Here is an 18,225-nt window from a genome sequence, read left to right on the forward strand (position 1 = left end):
CCAGAGCAGCAGCACCAGGTTGTCTCACCTGAGGATGTGAGTTTCCTGTGCAGGGTATAAGGAGACAAAATGGGCTCTTTTTACCCTTTCTGACTTAATTTCTTCTATCCAGCTGTGAGAAGTTTCTGTAATTAAAGAAGAGATCCACAATCTTGTCATTATTAGGGAGAACACACCAAATGCACAGTTGGAAACTTGTTAGAAGGTTCCAGTCCTCAGATAGTTCTTTCTGGTATCTTTATGGTGTGCAGTTACACACACAGAGATGAGATTAGCATCATCATCAGCAGACCCTTTCTTTTTTCTGACCTTCTTTCCCAAAAGGTGGGCAGTGATTAATTGGGCAAAGTTCCTTCTTAAAACCTGCAGTGTTTGTTTTTTTTTTTTTTAATGAAGATGCTGCTGCAGAAGTTGATCTAAATTTCCACTTCTCTGGAAGTCAGGCATTTATCAAACTGCCTGTGCAACCAACTAATGGGATGCTGATGTTTGGCCATTACTGGCTTGTTGGAAGCAGATGTCTGGCCTCTTGAAATGCACTGTGCTAGGGTGGCCATCCTTCTTGAGCAATGTAATTGGAAGAAATCTAAATGGCATGACCAGAACAGCTGTCTGAAATAAACCTTTTAGGGATTTAGCATGCCTTTCATGAGTTATGTACCTATAAATTCAAAGCAACAACTGCTGCAGATTAGAGCAGCAGAAGGTCCTAATGAATGGACTAAAGTCATCTTAAACCCAGCAAACAATTTGAGGGTTCAACATTTTAATTTTTGGAAACTGGAGCAGTGGAGGTGCTGAGTTCCCCTGTCCATGGAGATCTGTGCTGTGCTGGAGGACAGGACCAGGGGACAGCCAAAGGGCACTTCTCCACTCCTCCCTGGACTTTATATCAATGGATGAACAGTTTTCCTCCTTCAAAGTGATAATTAACTGCTGTGAGTTAGTGTTTGATCCTTCAGGGTGGTAAATTATCACTGTGCATTAAAGTGAGATTAATAAATATGACCATGAAGTAAATGTTTACTTTAGACAGTGAGGGATAAATTATTATGGTCCTACTGCTGTTATACTGCTTCAGCTCCTGCTTGACTGCTCTTTCTCAAGATGTAAACTTATAAAAATGAAGTTGTGTACTTACCTTACAATGTCACTATTTGCTGGCACACCTTTTTAAGACAACTACACCAAACAGTGTTTTCAAGTCATTAATCAGTTGAGTCTACTACAGCCTGGAGAAAGCCACTTGGTACTATGCTTGTCTCTAATCTGTATTTACCTTTCTGCCTTACTCAGTGTTTATCCTGTGCTCAACCTTGTGTGTATTTATTGTAGGTAATTCCAGAGGCAAGCACTGGGGAAGATCCACATGTTATCCACACACCCTTTGAAGGAGTGGATGATTTTTTTATACCACCTACAAATCTTATTATTAATCATGTTAGGTGAGAAATTATTTTAATTAACAATAATGGTGACCATGCTGCTCCTTCTCAGAACCTTAAAGCCCTTTACAGATATGAATGAATAAATGAATGAGTGAATGAATGAATGAATGAATGAGTGAATGAATAAATGAATTTGTGATGAATCTTAACTACATTTATCCCCATTTTCACACATGAAGTGGAGAAATGATTGAGGAAATTGCCAGTGGTTTTTCAGCTAATCAATAAAACAATCCTGGACTTCCCCTTAGACCATGCACAGGTATTCAAACCTCACCTTAGTGAGCCATCCCTCCTTGCAGCTTATGGCACACTGCCCTGGCTTATTTGTGCCAGGAATTTGATGGCCCCAAAATCACCTTCCTTGCCACAAAACTGTTACAAATTTGAGCAGAAATCTGTGTCAAGGATATATTGCTTGAAGTGGTAAACGTGCATTCTGCCTGAAGTAGAAAATGTGGTTCTTTCTTTGTGGTGCTTCCAACTTGTTTAAGTATTGGATCTCTATGTGAGCTTTATGGCTGGAGCAGAAAAATTGTATGCTCTGCAGATGAAAAAACCAACCCCCATGAACAATCAGGTCTGAATGTTAATGTGATGTAGTGGTTAATGAGGTTGTGTAACTAACATACTAATAAACCTGGAGCAATACTGGCTGCTTCCCAGCAGGCGCAGGAAGCCTCCCATTAACATTATCAAAATTGATGGTAACTGCACAGCAATTTATACTATTATTTCCATGTTACACCAACTGTTTAACCATCTTCTGTCCTTTATATACTTTAACTAAGTTAAACACTCAAATAATGTAACTTTTTACGGTCATCTTAGGTTTCCTGCAGGAAACACCGAGAGAGAAGGGGTTACACTTAAATGATTATGGGTTGAATCTGTTCTAAAATAAATAATTTTTCCTGATGAAACACAAAATAATGATGCATGCCTCATGGCTGTCATTTGTAATTTCTCTCTACTTCATATTTCCAGTTTTCTTTCACAATTTCATTATGGCTAATAGTACTGCTAGGAGGTAGATGACTCTGCTGAATGTTAATGCCTGAGCAGAGAAGGTAAGAATTGGATTCAAAGACAGGAAGGTGGAACAGTTACACATTTTTGTTTGTTTAATTGTCCTTTTGCTTCACTGTGATTAGTTGGCTGAAATAATAAATATAGGTTACTATCCATAGTTTTCCATATCTGCAGATGCTGTTCCTGATTTCCTGTTGCATTTGTTCAGGGACAAATCTTTGTCTGTTCTTGCTCACCCTCAGCACAGAAAAAAATAATTGCTTGCAGGCTAATGAGACTCATTGAGATGATGTTCTAAATTCTCCACTCAGAAACAATAAATGGCAGTACCAGCATTTCCCAGGAAGGTGAACATTTAAGCAATTTCTTCCACTAGCCAAATTGTATGCAAATACTCCTGAATATGTATTTCAGCTGCCTCTTATTTTAGATGGATATCTAGAAATGTATCCATTTTTATTAGTTCCAAGGGTAGACTGTTGTCTATTAAAAATTCTTAAGTGCAAGGTTTGCTTTGAGATTTCAGATCACAGATTTTATGCAAGGGCAGAGCCTCTTCTGCAACTGTGGGCACATAAAATATATCCTGACCCACTTCTTTAAACATAAGTTTATGATAAAAATAATTTCTTAAGTTCTTCAGACATTTGGCCAAGTATTAAGGAAGTCTTGGGGAAAAAAAAAAGCTGTAAGGGAAAGCACTTTTTAAAACGCACTAAAAATTCATTCATCCAGGAGAAATACAAGTGTCATATCCAATTTACACACACACAGTGTGCTATGACTCTCCACTGCTGATACTTTGTGAAGTCTCTAATGGATGTGAGTATAATGGGGAAATGAAAGGCTTAGCCTAGTGATTTTCATGGGGTCTCACGCTACACTGGCTCATTCTTTAGAAGTGAAATCATTGCTGAGTGTCTCATTGACAGATGGATTAAGAATAAAGAAATAAACCTAGTGTTTCAAGCAAAATATGTATTTTCTGCACAGAAGCACGTTGTTCTCCACATTTCACAAGGCAATTTTTCATCTTCTGGGGAAAAGATACAACACTAAGTGCTCACTTCATTTCCCTCTGTCTGCATTGAATGGATGAAAAGATAGTCAATGTAAAATCAGTTTTTGTAAGTCAGTGTCAGTGAATCCAATGGAACACAAGCAGGCTGTTTCTAAAGCCTCCCACTCAAATTAAGCAGAAACCTTTCTTGGCTATTCTTGACCTTTTCTCATCTTCAGCAAAGGTCAGATGTGCTGCAGTATATATCTTTTACAGGACATTTATCCTCTGCTCACTGGTTTTTGCCCTGTCTTGAGACACAAAATAAAGCCCCTTATCTTCAGGGCACCCTGGTTATGTTCCTCAATAAATGTTTTACACCTTTCCTGGACTGGCAGGATGGTTTTTAAGAGTCTGCTCTGCACCACAGCCTTGCCATCTCCTGCAGTGGTTCCTAGGCACAACAGGTACCAAACACACACCACAGCTTCCCTCTGGTGCTGTCAGTTAAGTGATGAGATTAGATATGGTCTTCATTCAGTATTTATACATTACATTGTACACAGCTATATTTATTACATATGGTTATATCTGACCCCAGCCTGGCAGCAATATGCTTTATTTTGAATGCTTTTCTGTTTTGAGATTGAATGCTTGCATATATATTGAATTTCATTACTGTAATCTCAGACAGATTAAATACAAACCTGGTCAGTGTTAGCCTACTGAACACCCAACCCTTGATATCATGTGTAAAGAAATTGGTCTCCCAATAAAAGACTTCAGCTCTCAAAGATTCAAACAGCTAAGCATATATTCAAATTTCCAGGATCAGATTGCTAATTTGAACTGAAATATATCCCTTCTTCTAGGATGTTTCAGAAGCACTAAACCAAGACATTTCTTACAAAAGTAGACAGCATTATTGCACACTTTTTCTAAACCAATTAATAAAAGTTCCCAATTCTGCTGATTTTGTCTTTGCTCAAGGAAGTCACTGAGGTGACCTCAGTGTCCTGTTTTCTGTTTCAGGTTTGGCTTCGTTTTTAACCAGTCGAAACCCGCGGTTCACAAGATTGACCTGGAGACTGTGACCCACATCAAGACCATCCACCTCAAAGCCCACAGCTGCGTGCCCCAGGCCATGGCGTACACTCACCTGGGTGGTTACTACTTCGTGCAGTGCAGGAGGAGCCGCTCGGCGGCCGCCCCGCCGCAGCTCGTCATCGACAGCGTCACCGACGCCGTCGTCGGCCCCAACGGCCGCGTGTCGGGCACGCCGCGCGTGTCGCCCGACGGGCGCTACCTGGTCAGCGCGGACCGAGGCAGCGGCAGGATCAGCGTCCAGGCCCTCACTGTCCGAGGGGAAATCAAGTTGATCTATGACTTAAAAACAAACATACACGTATCTGATCTGACATTTCAACCCTCTTTCACTGAAGGCAATCAGTACTATATATATGCTACTTCACATTTGCAAGCAGATGTGCTTTTTGTAGAGCTGTCGACGGGGAGGATGAATGTACTGAAGAATTTAAAGGACCCTATCTCATCCAAAGACTGGCCCTGGAGCAGCTACAACAGAATTATGAAAGACAGTGGATTATTTGGACAGTATCTCATTACACCAGCTAAAGATTCCTTGTTTGTTATAAATGGGAGGCAAAATACATTACGCTGTGAGGTTTCAGGTATAAGGAGGGGTAACACAGTGGTCTGGGTTGGGGAGGTATGAAAGGGCAGTAGCAGTGGAGCCTTCAGCAGGCAAGGACCAGGTGGACCTTTACACTGCAGGAAATGAGCAGTAGCATTGTATATTTTTACACTGGGAAAACAAAAAGACAAAAAACCGCTGTATAGGCTTCATGGTACAACACTGGTCTACTTGCAAGTTTTATAATATAAGGTATGCTCTGCTAATAGGAAGTGGTTTTGAAGGGATATTTTTTATTTGTGGGTATGATTTGTGGTTATGAGAAAAATGCTGGGAAGTGAATAATATCTCCACTGAGATACCATACAAGCCACAAAACCTAGTAATTCTGTAGAACAAAACAGATTTTGACTTCCCATACTGAGGAGCTTTTATGTTATGTCCAAGCATCAGTTTTCTTCCCTGTATCCCTTGCCTATTGGCTGCACTGACTACCCCACCCCAGCACAGGGAGATGGCAGCAGTGAGGACTATTCACCTTTGAATATTCACCTTTAGATGATGAGGGAAAGTAAACATCAGAGCAGTTTTCAACCCAGAGAAACCTAGGAGAGTGATTTAATGAAAACTGATCAGTTTTCTCTGCAGGATGGCTTTGAGGGGATTCGCTGATGTGATTTCAGAAGGAGGCATCACAGAAATAGTAACTGTCAGCTCACTTGCTTCTGCACTTCATTTTGCTCTTGGTCCTACTGAAGGCAATGGGATGAGTCTCCTCTCTTCCAGTGCATATTTGTGTGATTGTATTTGAGAAATTTGCCATGAAGTATCCAGGCCATTACCCATCCAGGCCTGGGTAAAAGCGGGAAAATACTGACAGGGAGGGTCAGAGTTTATGTAAACAATTTCGTTGAGAAGGTGGCATTAGTCTTTCAGCGGCTCATGAGTGTGGTCAGTTTGGGAACAATATGCAAAATCTGCTCTTTGGGGGCAGAGAATTAGACATGGTTATTCTCATAGGAGACAGCAACAGTTCTAGAAATCATTGGTTTCCCTCATTAAATATTTAGGAGCACTGGAATCACTTGGTTCTTCATAAAATAACAGTTAAAATAACAGAGGTTATTTTTAATAGAAAATTCAGTCATTTTCTAGTCATAGCCTTAATTTGCCTGCTTCTTTTCAGAACAACCAGGGAACAATTTTTCTTTGTGTTTTTTTCCTTTCTGTTTATAGTACACTTGGTTATAGTCAATTATCTTTTAGTTATGAGCAAAGACATTCATGTAAAAGCAACTGAATTATCCAAGAATGCAACAGCTGGCATTGAGAAATTTCAGTCGACTTCCCATAAAAACATACAGCCATTTATTTGCACACTTGGAAGATATAAAAAACTTTTCTATTTGCATTTTTCTAACTTTCTATATCCATCACTATGAAGTAATGAGGGCAAAAGCAGCTGTGGCAGCAGAGCCAGGCAAGAAGTGGTGCCATCCAGGCATTTGTAACCATCGCTTAGAAAATGGGGTCTTGTGTGTGAAACGTCTCTGTAGGTAAAATATCAGTTGCATTGGAGCCACCCATTGGCCTCTGGACAGAGCCAGCTTGGATTGTCAAGGACCTTGTTGCCCAGAGTCTGTAGAAAGCTGCTCTTGAACACGTGCAGTGATAGGTAGTGGTGTAATTATTTCCCTCCAGATGCTTTAAGTCACTCATTCCACAACATACACAGAGGGATTTTAAGCAAGAAGTATACAGAATAACACTGGCAATCTTTGCTTTAAATGTTTGACTTAATCAGAAGAGCAGCATTTTAGCATGGCTGTAGACCTGAGGTATTTTACACCATTTCAGTTCTATAGAGAATATAAAAATCTGTTCTGACAGACGAAGAAGGGAAGCTGAATCCTATGAATTCATTAACCATGGAGTCCTTGAAATTGTCCTTCAACATCCATGTGCTGAATCCTACATCTCTTTCACTTATGAGCCATAGGAGTTAGAAGAGACTCTTCCATCATTGCAACACAGACATGTGAAACAGATGGGCATAACCTTCCTTCAGCAATGCATGGTGTCCATGATTTTGTATTCATTCCATTAGGAAACATATCCCATGTCAAAGAAAGGAGAAGACCAGCTTTGTAAGTACCTTTAAATATGCACAGCTCCTTTCTTGAACAAAGCTGTATCCATACATTACAGCCATCCTAAATGTGTTTTACCAAGGCCAAACACTGCTCTCGTGTTACCTTTTATGACTTCTTGAGTATTTTATTATGCCTATGGTAAGTTTTCCCTGTAGAGATGTTCATTGTGTCATAGATCAAGCAAATATTACTTTTTTAAGAATATTACAAAAAAAATGTATATATATGTTCAGGTAAATATTCTTGAGGCTGGTTTATATATAGGCTGTGAAAGATGTGTAACAGACCTCACTTTTTCCTGTTTGTCGCAAAGTATTGGAATAACATTCACTTGAAAAAATCCCACTCAGACCTTCCAAAGATGTTCCCTTTGTTCCCTCTCCAGCCCAAGTTCCAGTGATGTGTTTTTCTAAAGTATCCTAATGGTTATATATCATACTTAGAAAATGAAGTATAATTTAGATTGTCCACACTACTTGTGAACAGTTCTAATGACAGTCAAATCTGACATTAAAGTGCTGCACATTTGTTACTCTGATATTCTTTTTTACAACACAGAAATTTTATATATACTCAAAAAATGTTTAAACTCATATTTGCCTTTCAACTCTGTCAAAAGAGACTACATTTCTTTGCGGGCAATTTTTTTCAGTATCCTTTTGGTTCTCCAATTCACATTTAATTCCTAGTTACTAAATTATTAATTAATCATGGTGATTAATCAAAATTGATCTAAATTGAATTAATGATCTTTTCATTATCTTATACACTCATATGTCAGTAGGTTGTTCTGACACTAGAATCATGGGAAAAATAATCCTTGGTTGCCCACTAAGACTACAATGTCAAGATCAGATGCATTTGCCATTCATCATTGAGGTTAAACAGCAGTCGGATAGAAATGCTGTTTTATCTTAGTATTTCCCTCCATATTTTCACTTTCTGAATGGACCTGCCTGTTCGGAAACCATCCACTTTTAAACTGGAAGCAAAAGTCTCAAGTCCCTCATTTGGAATCTGTGGTGGTTAACATATTCTTACCATTAAATACTTTATTTTTCTATACCACTAAAAAAAAAACAAAAGTACCAAAATATTTTGGTGGGCTTGTCTGCAGAATGGGTAGGAGATGGGAACTGGCAGGGTGGGTTGGCTCCCCCTGCAAAAGAGAGTTCATGTGGGGCCATTCAAAAACATTCTGCATGAAGGCCTTGGGCCATTTTGCTGCATTGACCTCCTGGAGCACAGCTTTGCCCAAGAGGCACACCAGTCCTGATGACCTGCTGACAGGTACTTATTTACTTGATTTATACCATGATTAGGTCTTAATTGCTGAAGTGCCTGGTAGTGTGCTGGGTGCTGTGTAAAACAGATAAAACAGGTCAAGATCTCAATTCTGTAAGGAGATAATAGCTAATTCCCTGTTTGACCCTACAGCAGGTCAACAAGATGAACAGGGAACACAGGAACAGAGGCTGGGGGGACAGGTGTGCATTAACCTGGTTATTTATAAAAGATGTGGGCATGCCATAATATTGCCTTTGTATTTTTTTCTGTAAGACCACCTTTGTCCCTCCCTGTACAAGGCTTTATGAGCATCTCTCAGGTTACAGGTATAGCTGTCACCCTTCACTGACCCCCCAGGACCCAGGGATTTCCCTTTCTGCCATGTACCCTTATGACTCACTGCCTCACTCTCCAGTAATTGCTTTCTTAGAAAACCTGGGGGTAAATCCTGCTCTTCTAAAGGAAGTGCATTACACAAGGCAAGCAGCAGCACTGGCCTTCTGTATGGGATTCCCATCTGAAACCAGCACCCATCCCCTGACTCACTGCTTTGTGCATTTTCTCATGGGCCAACAAAATAAATAAATAAAAAAAAAATAAATTAAAAAAAAAAAAAAAACACAACAAAACAAAAAAAAGCCTGAAGTCTGTATAGTAAAGTTATAGGAAACAGAGATCAGTCTTCCAATTGGCTCTTCCAGTGCTGCTATTTTCTCACTAGAGCTCATTTCCCCCAGCCTGGCAAGCTCCCCTTCAACCTACAGAGGTGCATCCCCCTGCCAGTCATGGGCTTTCACAAGAGGAACCAGCAGCTGCTGTTTCTAGAGTTAATCATCAGAGATTGGTTTGGGTTGGAGGAGACTTTAAGCTCATCTCATTCCAAGCCCCACCATGGGCAGGGACACCTTCCACTAGACCAGAGGTTGCTCCAAGCCACATCCAACCTGGCCTTGAACATTGCCAGGGATGGAGCATCCACAATCCATGTTTCACAGCTCCTGCACATCACTGTAGTGTCCCGCTCACTTGGCTGCTGCCAACGTCCCCCAGCCACTTCTACAGAAAGGGATTTTTATATATATTCTTGTTAACTTTTTGAAGTAGACTGAAATAAAACACAGGGACATCTCTCCATCTGGAGACCCGGGAGACTCATGTTTTTCTTTTATACACAACATGGTGTGATGTTGTGTGGTGTTGAAGACCAGACAAATTCCCAGCCAAGCACTGCAAGCCCAGGAATGGACTGCTCCTCTCTGCTAGTGGAGGAAAAACACACCTGAAATGTCACTCTTTTTTAACCTACCTCTAACAAGAGGGTTGGAGGTCTGTTTGATTGGTTTATTAACATTTGTTTCTAAAAGAATAACATAGCAAAGCTATAAAGATTTTTTTTTTTTAATAAGTCTGAAATAAGAATGGCAGGCAGGCAGGAATCTTACATCTGCTCGTGTGTGCTAAAAATTGGGATGCACCAAAAATGCAAAGGTGCTGACCTGGAGTCATGGCAGGAGTGATGAGGGTTCAGCTGAGCTTGGGCTGGGGCCATCTGATGAAGGGGCTGCAAATACCTGACATTCATTAATTTTTTTTATCCCAAGCAAGGTGAGCTGGCTGTGCAGCTCAGCTTAATGCATTGGCCAAAATTCCCTCAGTTCTGGCTGCCCAGTACAGTGCAGTGAGATTTACCACCTGTACAAGCAGAGCAGGATGGTTTGGGCAGGGCCAGTGCAACTTGTTAAGTTCTTGGCCCAATCTGCTCTCTGCACCAGCTGAATTAATGCCCAATACTCAGTTCTGTGGCAGCAAAAGGTCATCCCCATGCAGCCCAGAGGGAAGATGTAGTGGTGCCTTCACACTGCTGTTAATGACCCTCGGCGCCTTGGCACAGCATGCTCAGGTGACTTACAGTCCTCACAGACGTGACTGGCTACTAAAGAAGCTTTCCACCTTTGGGGGATTTTCCTTTGTGATTTTATTTGTCCCTTATTCGAGAAAATCATGGAGAAAGGTGAAAACTCATCTGAGTGGCACAAAAGGCTCTTGCATGTCTCATCTTCTGAGTTTAGGAAATATGGGGATTGTGGGTCATATTTTCCAAATAGTTGTAGCTGAAAACAAAATGCATGAAAAAGAAAAAAAAATCTTTTTTTCCAGTTCACAATACTAACTTAAGAAGAAAACAAAAATAAAGAAAAATAAAAAGTCCTGGTGTGGTGCTCCTACCAAGCAAATTGCCACACCCCAGAGGCTTGTTTAATTAAGCACTTCAGCACTTCACTAACCCTTGGCAGTCTGTGGTGTCTTTGACAGTTTTCCAAAGCCATCAGATGAAGGCAGTGAGCACAGCGAGAGCAGAGAGCCAGCTGTGCCTCATGAACAAGACAAGCACTAAATCAAACAAGCAGCATCCCATTTTCCGAAGGTCAGAGCACTGGCATTTCCAGAAGCGTAGCTCCAGTTCCCAGGTCAGCACAGGTTTCTGCCACTGTTGCACACGGGGGATGCCAGGCATGGCCCGATGGCCACATCACTCCTGTGCCATCAGATACCCAGCCCAGGAGCTGTGTGCTCTTCAGTCACTCTTCAATTAAAAGAGAGTGTAACCACAGCTGCCACCACAACCACCTGTAGTCACAGCAGGGTGTGGAGTTACCTGGAGAGGAGTTCACTGCAAGGAATATTGCAGAGAGAGAGATTTTAATATTTTATTTAAGGCTACAGTAAACTCAATGTTAATGGGCTTTCAGAAATTGGAGTTTCCTTGGAGGAAAGTTCATCATTTCTTCAGAGGATTTGCTTTGAGGGCTGGCAAAGCCTGAGCTGAGCTGAGTCAGGCAGGAGAACCAGGCTGGCGTCTCACTTTTCTTTAAGGCATTGGCTAGGAATTTGGGGTGGTAGGGGGTTTTGAACAGCTGTATTATTTCCTGCTTTTAATCCTCATCCTATTTGGCACAGCTGCTCCTGCAGGCCGGTACCTCCTGTGCCTGTCAAAACTGTTCTGAGCATTATCAATGAATTTTCCTCAGCTGGACACCAGCCCTGTTTGCAGACAGTTCCAGATGAGCTGCTGGGTTACGTTCCTCTGTATTTGGAGTGTTGCACTGGGTTTCACTCTTAGTTTCACACTGAATCCAATATAATTACTTTTAAATACAGTGTCAAACATGTTAACATCTGTAGAGTTGATGGACCACAAAGAGAGGCTAACTACTGGCTAATTATCATTATAGTACGATTTGGGTGGGAAGAGACCTTAAAACTCATCTTGTTCCAACCCCTAGTACCTTCCACTAGACCAGGTTGCTCCAAACCGTGTCCAGCCTGGCCATGATGGGGCACCCAAAACTGCTCTGGGCAACCCTCTCCCCACCTCTTTCTTTCTGGTGGCTGATGTGCAATGGTCCATCTCCTGCCAGACAGCTCAGCTTCAGCTTGATCTCTTTCTCCAGACCATCAGCACATCAAGCCCCAGTGCAGACAGCATTGCGTGCTGTGTCCAGCACAGCTGAATTCCTCCAGGAAGATGCCCCACGCTGACTCAGACAGCAAATGCCAGCCAGTCCTGCTCCCTCAGCACTTTTCCAGTTCCCAAGCTTGCTCAGCACAAAGTCAGCTCTGAGTAAAACACAACTTCAGCTTTGAAGCTGGCTGGTTCTGGTGTTCCATCATTGGCACATAGGATGCCAGCTTTGTCCCACAGCCAAAATGTCTAAGTATTTTCTCTCTGTAAAATTATTTCAGTCAACTAGATACATTGGCTTCTTAAGGATTTGTTAAGTATATTTTATTCTCTCAAGGCAAGGCATTTTCTCAAGCCTAAAAGCTCTTTATGTTATTTTTTTTTAATTTACTTTTCATACCTTCATTTTTCCATAATTTCTATTTTAATGGATGAATGGGATGCATTTACATGACATTGCCCTTTCTTCCCTCAAACGTGGACCACACTGGCAAAAAACCCCATTGGTAGCAATTTCTAACACCGATAGGGCAGATAGAACATCAAACCAAACATTTCCCCCACCTTCCCACCACTAAACTGTGTCTCTAAGAGCCATATCTACATGTCTGTTAAATCCCTCCTGGGATGATGTCTCCATCACTGCCCTGGGCAGCCTATTCCAGGGCTTGACAACGCTTTCCATGGAAAAATTTTCCCTAGCATCCAATTTAAATTTCCTGTGGTGCCACCAACTATCACCACACCTGGTCCCTCCACAGCTCATTCTGGTGTCAGAACTTCTTCTAAAAGCAATAGAATTGAACAAGGTGAGCTCCCAGGGTTCTCAAGCACATTGTACTACTGCTTTATGTGTTTATATTTAAGATTAGCTGGACATGTCTGTGTCATTTATAATTATAATTTTGGCTTGGGAAAAATTAGTCTGTCTTTACATTGAGCTATTTTAATGCTGAGACACAGATTGCTAATTATCAATATGTCTAATATGATCTTTGTAATAGTCCTAAGGCAAAAATATCCTGCTTTTGAGAAGCACTATTTGCTGAAACAAATTCCATTTAATTAAGATGTGAAATCTGGACTGAAAGACAACGTGGTTTGTCAACACTACTAACTGCAGCAGATACTGCTAGAGGTTAAGTTTTGCATTTAGGCTAAATGGTAATGGCCAGAAGCTTTTGGAAAAATTTCCTAAACTTGCCTGTATAACAAGGTTAAGGTGGTTTATTTTCTTGAACAGTATTTTACTTCAAAAGCTTAAATCAATGTTGATGAAAGCACTCAATTTGACATCTTTGGAGGCTAAAATCTTCTCTGTACCCCATAAACTCCTTTCACCAATGCAGGCAGCCCTGTGTGCCCTGCTTAAGGTCTGGAGAGACCTGAAACCCCACAAAGGTGAATGTGGGAGCATAGGGGCTGTGTCAGCAGGACCATCACTACTCATGAGTGCTTCTCGTAACAGGTTGGAGGTTAAAAAACCATCCCTGCTTGAACCACATCAGCAGAAGTCATGGGCTTCATCCCAGGGATGTGGAGGTTGCTGTTCACAGCTCGTCAAGTGAGGCTCGTTAATGCGCGGAGGGGTTGTGTGCAAAGCCAGCAATTCAAGGTCTGCAGCATCCCATATGGCAGTAAAATTATTCAAGGAGAAATTATGCAGATAGTCAACAAGTTCAAGCTGCAATGAATTATGCTGAAAACATCAGCAGAAGTAGCAGTTAATTTGTGTTAACGGTCAACGAGCGCAGTTCACTTCTTTTCTCCTGCTTGAGGCCCTGGGGGCTCAGGGATGCTCTAACAAACACCCCACAGCTATAGCTCTTACATCAGTCTGTGACAGCACGGGTAAATTAGCAAGAAAAAAATGTCTGAGAGTAACAGCTGTCATGCAAAGAACACAACACTTCATCCACTGGCAGCTCATCCACTAGTTTTCCAAACATAGTACAGGGCAAGTGTGGGAGGAAAAAGGGCAGCAGGGAAGGTGCTGGCTTTACAGCAGTTACAGCTACAGGCTGACTCCCAACATGCTACAGGGGGAATTGCTTCCAACAAACAGGGAGCTGGGTTAGATTAGTTATTAGAAAGAAGTAACCACCTGTGAGGGTGGTAAGGAACTGGCATAGGCTGCCCAGAGAAGGTGGAAATGCACCATCCCTGGAGGGACTGAAAAAGCATGTAGATGGGGCACCTGGAGACATGGTTTAGTGGTGGTCTTGCCAGTGCTGGGGTAATAGTTGGACTGGATGATCTTAGAGGTCTTTTTCAACCTAAATGATTCTGTGATTCTGTGACTCTGAATAAAGCACAGGTTTTAGAAACTATAACCAGGTTTGTGTCAAACACCCTTAAAAATGTCACCAAAGCAAGAGGGAGGCTGATACAGTCATCATACAACATCAGGCAATGATACAGAATGAATTTGTGTTTATTTAAATCCTTGCAGCAATAAAATCAAACCCACCAGCTCTGGTTTCCAAGTATTTCTTTGAGTCAGCCAAGAAAATCCCTGAATTATCATCTGCAGCAAACAGAAAACAGACACACTATTAAGCCAGGCTGTAAATATCACTGAAAAGCACACCTTGACACATAAATCAGGGGCTGTAGTGGCAATGGTGTTAATGCAAACTGGCCCATGAGAAAATGCACATTATTGCTCATGAGGGGCAAATAATGCATTTGTGGTGTTGCAGGAGAGAGGCAAATAATGAATGCTGGTTGTGTAGCACCACTTGTTCATGAGACCCTTCAGACCATTGCCAAGAACCTCCCAATTGATGGATGGAATTGACATATGGAAAGATTTTCACTTCTTTTCACACCTCCTTGGGAAGGCTGGGAGGGTCTAGGGAATGCAGTGAGTTTGCTGAAAACATGTCACAAAAAGCTGTGGGTCACCCAGCCCTGGGTCTGGGCTGCCAGTTCCCAGATCATCAATACAGTGAACATGGCATCTTCAGGAGTTTGCACCTCAGAACAAAAATATTTGCTCAATGAACCTTATGACTGTCTGGAGCTGTGTCTGGAGCTGGAAGCTGAAGGAGCACATGAGCTCTGGCACCAAGGGGGAAACCTGGGGTTGTGCACTGCATGAGGCACGTGGGGGTCCCAAAGGCACATCAGTCACCAGGAAGGGGGTTTGTATGTGTGTGACTGAACACAAAGGTGGTCCACAGGTACCTCAGGACAGGAAAGTTTAAGGAAAGTATAGAATTTACTGAATTTAATAGAATATACATTGCTGTCAACTCCAGTAATATTGGCATTTCAATTCATTAGAAGCCCAGACAAATTAGATGTTTGTATTCATTTAAAATAATTTCTCCTCTTTGACCTAGCCTAATTTATCATATTATGTCTTTCTGCAGTGCTTAGGCAAGCTGCTGTTTAAATGAACCCAAAAGAATATACGAGTAAAATATTAAGTAGTTGTCATTAACAACAAGGTTCATTAAAATCCAGGACCACAGTTTCCATGCAGCTATTTTTGCCAAGCCAAATACAAAATATTCTCCTACAAATGTAGGATTTGTGTTCCTTGCTGTATTAAAGCCAAAATACCTTATGACAGTATTTTCACAAATTAAACATAGTTTAATTTGTGAAAATAACCATAGTTACTGCAAAGAAAAAGATGCAGCAAAGGGAAAGTGTTGTGTCTCAACATATAATCCTTACTCATATAATATTTACTCTTTTTTTCCTAATAAAAACCTTCCATGTATCTGCCATTTTATATATATGTATTTTCAGATTTTCATGTGGTTTTTATGAGCAGCTACATTTTGGTTGTGAAAAGAAACTGGATAATCCGCAAGCATCTACCCAAACACTCAAATATTCAATTTTGGAAATTTTTGTTTATGTCAGCCCTGGGTCCAACACAGAATAGCATTTACACACTCACACAGAGTTACAGGTAACCCGTGAGTAAGCTCCTCTCATAACTGCATTATTCATTTCTCCATCATCAGAAATAGTGTCAGTGAAGGCTACATAAATTATATTTATCCAGCAGGCTTAACCAAAGATGTAAGAATCTTGCTTAGGATATATTAATGTGGTTGTCAGATGGGGAGAGGGATAAGGAGAAGATACATGTCTTCCCCAACATCTGGAGCAAAGCAGGTACAGAATGGAATAAACTGGAAAGACAATGCAAATGTTAACTACAGCTAACATAACCTCAAAAGATTCATTCCAGGATGTTCCTCTAGTAGACTCTAGCAAAGCCATTACTGTAGTTTAATAACAGGATAGATAGGTAGATGGATGGATGGATGGATGGATGGATGGATGGATGGATGGATGGATAGATAGATAGATAGATAGATAGATAGATAGATAGATAGATAGATAGATAAGTGGGTCTCCAAGGATGATATGGATTATCATTACATTTAGCAGGCAAGACATGGCATGTCCTTTATATAATGTTCTTTATTTCTCCTACAGTACCAAAGTCTGTGGTGAGGCATTTCTGCTGTTTCAGCTGTTCCTTATTAAAAGATTTTATAGAAGACTTAATTTAAATGTACACTTCTGCAGCTCCTGGCCATGGTTTCCCAGGTGTGCAGGTTGACTCGTAATGTCACAACTACCATCTGTTGACTGTCTGGGGTGTTCAGGGAGATCTTTCTGTGTGGTCTGATTTGATTTCTGCCTGAAATCCATGCTCCTTCCTTTGGATGACATCCAGAAAACACCTGCGATTTTTCATTTTGAAATACTGTTTGCAGCTTGCTACATGCTGGCTGGAGAGCTGAGAGATCCTTGGGGAAATGAGTGACATCAGTGTGAGCCATTTGTCATAATGACTCAGAAAATTGCAGGATAAGATGTACATATTAGCATGACAATAGGGAGAGGGCTCACTTACTCTCCCCATTAAGTGGGACTTTCTGCACCAAACCAAGCCCCCTCTCAACCCACACTGATCATGGTTTGTGGAGCAACCCTAATGATGGACCCAGCTTCCTTCACCCCAGTTCAAAAGCCAAGAGCTGAGAGCAGAAGAGAGGCAGCACTTTTCAGCTTGAAAGCAGAAAGATCTGTTATGTGTGAAGAAGAGAATTAGTTAGATATTAGTAAATAAGCACAATTTTAGCCATCACCTAAGCCTACAAAGGCTGGACTAATCTTGGAGCATTGCTTTTGCTCTGTGCTGCAGTCTGTGCAGGGACCCAGCAGGAGATGGACCTTGTGATAAGGGGCACATCAGAGAGGTGACAGCAAAGGGCTCTCTGGGGCCAGCTGGGCTGCAGGGAGCAGCAGGACTCTGCCTGGGACCAGACAGAGGGACAGGGATCCGCAGCAAAATAAAATAACTATAAATAAAGTAAATAAAGAAATAAAAGCCACAGCCCAGTGGGTTCTCCCTGGTAAGGCTGTTGCAGCCCATGTCTAGATATGTCTGTGTGTGAGTACAAGTTTCTCTTCTTATTCACTAGCAGCTCAGAGCTCAGAAAGGGACCTCTGCCATACTGCCTTGTAATATAATAATATATGTGTAATATCTGAAGATCAAGACCATTTCTCTATTAAATTAGATAACAAATAATTAGATAATTTTAATTTACTCTATGAATCTTCTAGAGAGTAAACTGCTTACAGGCAACTAATGCAATAAACTTACTTTATAAGCAGGGAGCAACATCTGTTACCATGAAGAGTCTGCAGCAGACATTAGGATTCTGTGCACACCCAGCCATAGTTAGAGTAAATGTATCATTAAGTTGGTATACTTTCCTATTCAAAGCACATTTTTCAAGATTTATGTACTGCAGACAATGAGATAGCAGGAGAATCAACCTGTGCTTAACTCGTCTTGCATTCAGCCCCTGTCCCATGGCAAGATAACTATAATAAAAAAGGTAAGACTGAGCGTGGAAGTTAGGTCACTTCTACATGTGGCAAAGGAAATACAACTCCAGCTCCACACTGATCCAAAGGAATGGCAAAACAGAGGGTGCTCTGAAAGGGCATCCTTGAAGTCACAAAATCAAGCACTAAAAAGTCAAGTCTCTTCATTAGTCTTCCTCTCATATGCACTGCTGTGAGGCATGCAATTACAGGCAGCATCCCAGGCCTGTAGGCAAAAACATTTGTTAATATGGCTTCTAAAAATTCTTCCATATCTTAACTGAGTTTGTGAGAACTGCAGTTTTTCCAGAGATTTG

The 18,225-nt window shown here is 41.3% G+C and overlaps 1 protein-coding gene across 7 annotated transcripts in view; it reads left to right on the forward strand.

Moving 5' to 3' along the window:
• FSTL4 (follistatin like 4) overlaps nucleotides 1–14,509 on the forward strand; it is a 214,351-nt gene extending 199,842 nt beyond the window's left edge. For all 7 annotated transcript variants that reach the window (XM_021549489.3, XM_021549484.3, XM_021549488.3 and 4 more), the window contains 2 exons: nucleotides 1,336–1,445; nucleotides 4,513–14,509. In XM_021549489.3, the coding sequence (XP_021405164.2) occupies nucleotides 1,336–1,445; nucleotides 4,513–5,215 (813 nt within the window). In that variant the 3' untranslated portion in view covers nucleotides 5,216–14,509. The remainder of the gene's footprint in view (nucleotides 1–1,335; nucleotides 1,446–4,512) is intronic.
• The last annotated feature ends 3,716 nt before the right edge of the window (nucleotides 14,510–18,225 follow it).

This window comes from Lonchura striata, chromosome 15 (genome assembly GCF_046129695.1).
Source record: "Lonchura striata isolate bLonStr1 chromosome 15, bLonStr1.mat, whole genome shotgun sequence".
Taxonomy (NCBI): domain Eukaryota; kingdom Metazoa; phylum Chordata; class Aves; order Passeriformes; family Estrildidae; genus Lonchura; species Lonchura striata.